Raw genomic sequence first — 3,180 nt, 5'->3', positions numbered from 1 at the left:
CCTCCGCGTTCCTGCGTCGTTCCCTGCCCTTCCCCCCCCCCCTCCCCCCCCCCCCCCCCCTCCCCCCCTCCCGGCCCCCCCCCGGCCCTGCCCTCCCCCTTCCCAGGCCCCTCCCAGCCCTGCCATCCTCAGTTCTCAGGCCCCTCCCAGCCCTGCCATCCCCAGTTCTCAGGCCCCTCGCAGCCCTGACATTTTACAGGCCTGGAGAGAAACCTGACTTGGCTTATTTCCTTTCTGTGTGACTTTTGGGGGAGCACATCCCCTCTGACTTTGGTACCAGGATGCTGTGGTCCTGGCTGTGCCTGTGGCTCTTTCTAGCCCTAAACCCTGTGCTCCACCCTCCTTCCTGCCTTGACTCTCCTTTCCTCTCATCAGGCTCATCCATGGACACCACCGAGGGCTCCCAGGGGGGGCTCCCTCCCGAGCTGGGTGAGTGTCCCGGGGAGGAGAGCCTGGGAGTCTGCTTGAGAAAACTCAGGGTGGGAGCCGGAGCTCAGAGGCAGGAGGCCCCTTCCCCCAACCTTCAGCTGCTGTTTTACTGAGTGGGGTGGCTGCTTGGCACCTCTTTGGACACAGCCATTGTCTAGGACTCAGTTTCCTCATCTGTACAATGAGGGACTTGACCATAGATCATGTCTGAGGACTAAGGCCCCTCCCAACTCTGACATCCTAGGCTCTAAGTACCCTCCTATTTCTGACATTCCCTGTTCTAAGTTCACTCCCAGCTCTTCTGTTCTGGGCTTCTAGGTGCCAAGATGAAGCATTTCCTGGCCTTGCTGGAGGAACACAGGGCTTCTCCAGCCCCCCCACCTGAGCTGGTGCCTTTGACCAGAAGGCTATGCCAAGAACTACAGAACACCCCTCTTGTGATGCTGGAACCCCTGGCTGAAGCGGTGCTGGGGAGCCCCCACTGGCAGCATCTCCTGTCCAGCATGGATGTGGTGCGCGTGTGTGTCCTGTTCCTCGCCTCTCGAGGCCAGGCCCAGTCAGCCTGTCGGCTGCTAGAGGTAAGAGGCTCTGGTGTGGTGGGGCTGGACGCAGGACGAGGGACAGGGCAGGACAGGCCTTGGGAGCCAGGAGGCCTCCTCAGCTAGAAACCGCCAGCTAGGCAGCTTCAGCCACTTGGGGCACAGCTGCTCGCAGGGCATCTCGCTCTGCAAGCCAAACAGCTGTCATGAAGCCCAAGCACTCTCTCATCCCAATCACTCTTACACAATTACAAGGTCTGCCACTTGCCTTGGTGATTCTGATTCTCAGATCTGGTTCTCCTGTCCTGACGCCACTGCTGACCTCCAGTCTCCCATCTCCAGCGGCCTTTCAGGCATCGCAAACTGGCCTCCAGTTAGACGTCTGAAACTCAGGGTGTCCAACCAGAGGGCTCCTGTCCCTCAGGTTCCCAGCCCAGGGGTCCTCCTGGACCTTCACTCTCTCTCACACTCCACATCCAATCAGCTGTCAAGGCCTGTCCATTTTGCCTTAGGCCCATCTCTCTAGTAAGCCCCGCCCCCCCAGAGGGCTGTGGTAGCTGCTGGAGGGAGGGGGTCCTGCTGCCTCGGCTCCCCCCTGCACACCACCCTCCATTCAGCTGCCAGAGTAATCCTCTAGTGCTCGAGGCCGATAGTGTCCCTTCCGGCTTCCCACTGCCCCCTGGAACAAACACAGCCCAGCCCCCTCCCATTTTTGCAGGCCTCTCCCTACCCCGCCCTACATGTCCTCTTGGACCCAGGATGTGGCACCCCTGCCATCCCTGGCGAGCCCCTCCATCTCCAGGCTCTGGGCATTGTCCTGGGCTCCCTCCCTCCTCTGCTTGGACTGCTGAGCTCATGACCACCTTCCTTGGGGGGCCTGCCGGAGTCCCTGAGTGCTGGGGCCTTTCCCTCTTAGATGTCTCCTGTGCAGCTTGCTTTGTGCAGACCTGTGTCTGTCCAATTATCAGCTCCTTCAGGGCAGGGCCTGGGTTTTGCTTTGACTTGTATCCCAGGTGCCTGGCACTGTGTTGTTCAGTCATATCTGCCTCTTTGTGACTCCGTGGACCAGACTGTTCCCAGGATTTTTCCTGGCAAAGACAGTGGCTTGGTTTGCCATTTCCTTCTCCAGTGAATTAAAGAGAGAGGTTAAGTGACTTGCCCAGGGTCACACAACTGGGAAGTGTCTGAGGCCAGATTTGGACTCAAGTCTTCCTGACTCCAGCCTGGGCACTCTATCCACTGAGCCACCTTGCTGCTGCCTGGCACACAGTGGGTGCTTAATAAATCTTTATTGACTGCCTGACTGCCTTAGAAAGTTGCCCAGGTTATCACCACCAGCGTGAAGCCTTCTTGGCACCAAGGCCAGCTCCCCATCCACTATGTTACTCTGACCCTGGCAAATCAGTGGTCCTCTAGGGACCTTGGTTTGTTGGGTTTTTTTGAGGGGAGAAGGCAGGACAGTTGGGGTTAAGTGACTTGCCCAAGGTCACACAGCTAGTGTCAAGTGTCTGAGGTCAGATTTGAACTCAGGTCCTCCTGACTGCAGGGCTGTGCTCTATTCACTGTGCCACCTAGCTGCCCCTAGGGACCTCAGTTTCTTCATATATCAAATGTAAGTCCTATAAATCACAGGATCCTAGATCCTGGGCCATTAGTCCAACCTCTCATTTTACAGAGGAAGAAACAGATCCACTGACTTGCCCAAGGTCACACATCAGAGGTGGGATTTGAATTCAGTGCTGCTTAGCCTAAGGTTCTACTGGAGCCCAGATGAGAACCTCCCTGCTCTCTCCATAGCACTGCAGGGAGGTCGGTGAGAGGGAGCAGCTGATCCAGCTTTGGAATGAGATTCACTACCACAAGGTCATGGAGAAATACCATGTGAATTCCCTGACTCCGGTGCAGAAGTTTCGCTGCCGGAAAAGGTACTGGGGAGCATCAGCTGTCCTCTGTGCTGGGGTGGTGGGCTTGGGGACAGGTCCCACAGGTGTTAGCCAGAGGGGCACTCATGCTCTGCTCCCCTCGTGGGCCTGCTTCTCTCCCACCCAAAGGAACCCTCCTCCCTCTTCCCTCTGTCCTGAGGGCCTGAAGAGCCGAAATTACTCCAGAGACGTGCGTCAGAAGCTCCTGGACTTTGCTGCAGGGGTGACCACAAACCCCAACAGGGAGCAGCGGGTAGGCGTGCTGGCCGGGCCAGGCTCCCCTAACAGGG

The 3,180-nt window shown here is 57.8% G+C and overlaps 1 protein-coding gene across 1 annotated transcript in view; it reads left to right on the top strand.

Moving 5' to 3' along the window:
* The first annotated feature begins 755 nt into the window (after positions 1-755).
* ANHX (anomalous homeobox) overlaps positions 756-3,180 on the top strand; it is a 14,796-nt gene continuing 12,371 nt past the window's right edge. Inside the window, exons 1-3 of the mRNA XM_069081499.1 lie at positions 756-1,007; positions 2,766-2,893; positions 3,020-3,143. Coding sequence (XP_068937600.1) covers positions 756-1,007; positions 2,766-2,893; positions 3,020-3,143 — 504 coding nt within the window. The remainder of the gene's footprint in view (positions 1,008-2,765; positions 2,894-3,019; positions 3,144-3,180) is intronic.

Source organism: Petaurus breviceps, unplaced genomic scaffold (assembly GCF_028583685.1).
Source record: "Petaurus breviceps papuanus isolate PSGF00001 unplaced genomic scaffold, PetGlider_PUasm1.0 99, whole genome shotgun sequence".
NCBI classification, from domain to species: Eukaryota; Metazoa; Chordata; class Mammalia; order Diprotodontia; family Petauridae; genus Petaurus; species Petaurus breviceps.
The sequence above is the reverse complement of the archived record's forward strand: the minus strand, read 5'-3'. Positions and strand labels throughout refer to the sequence as shown.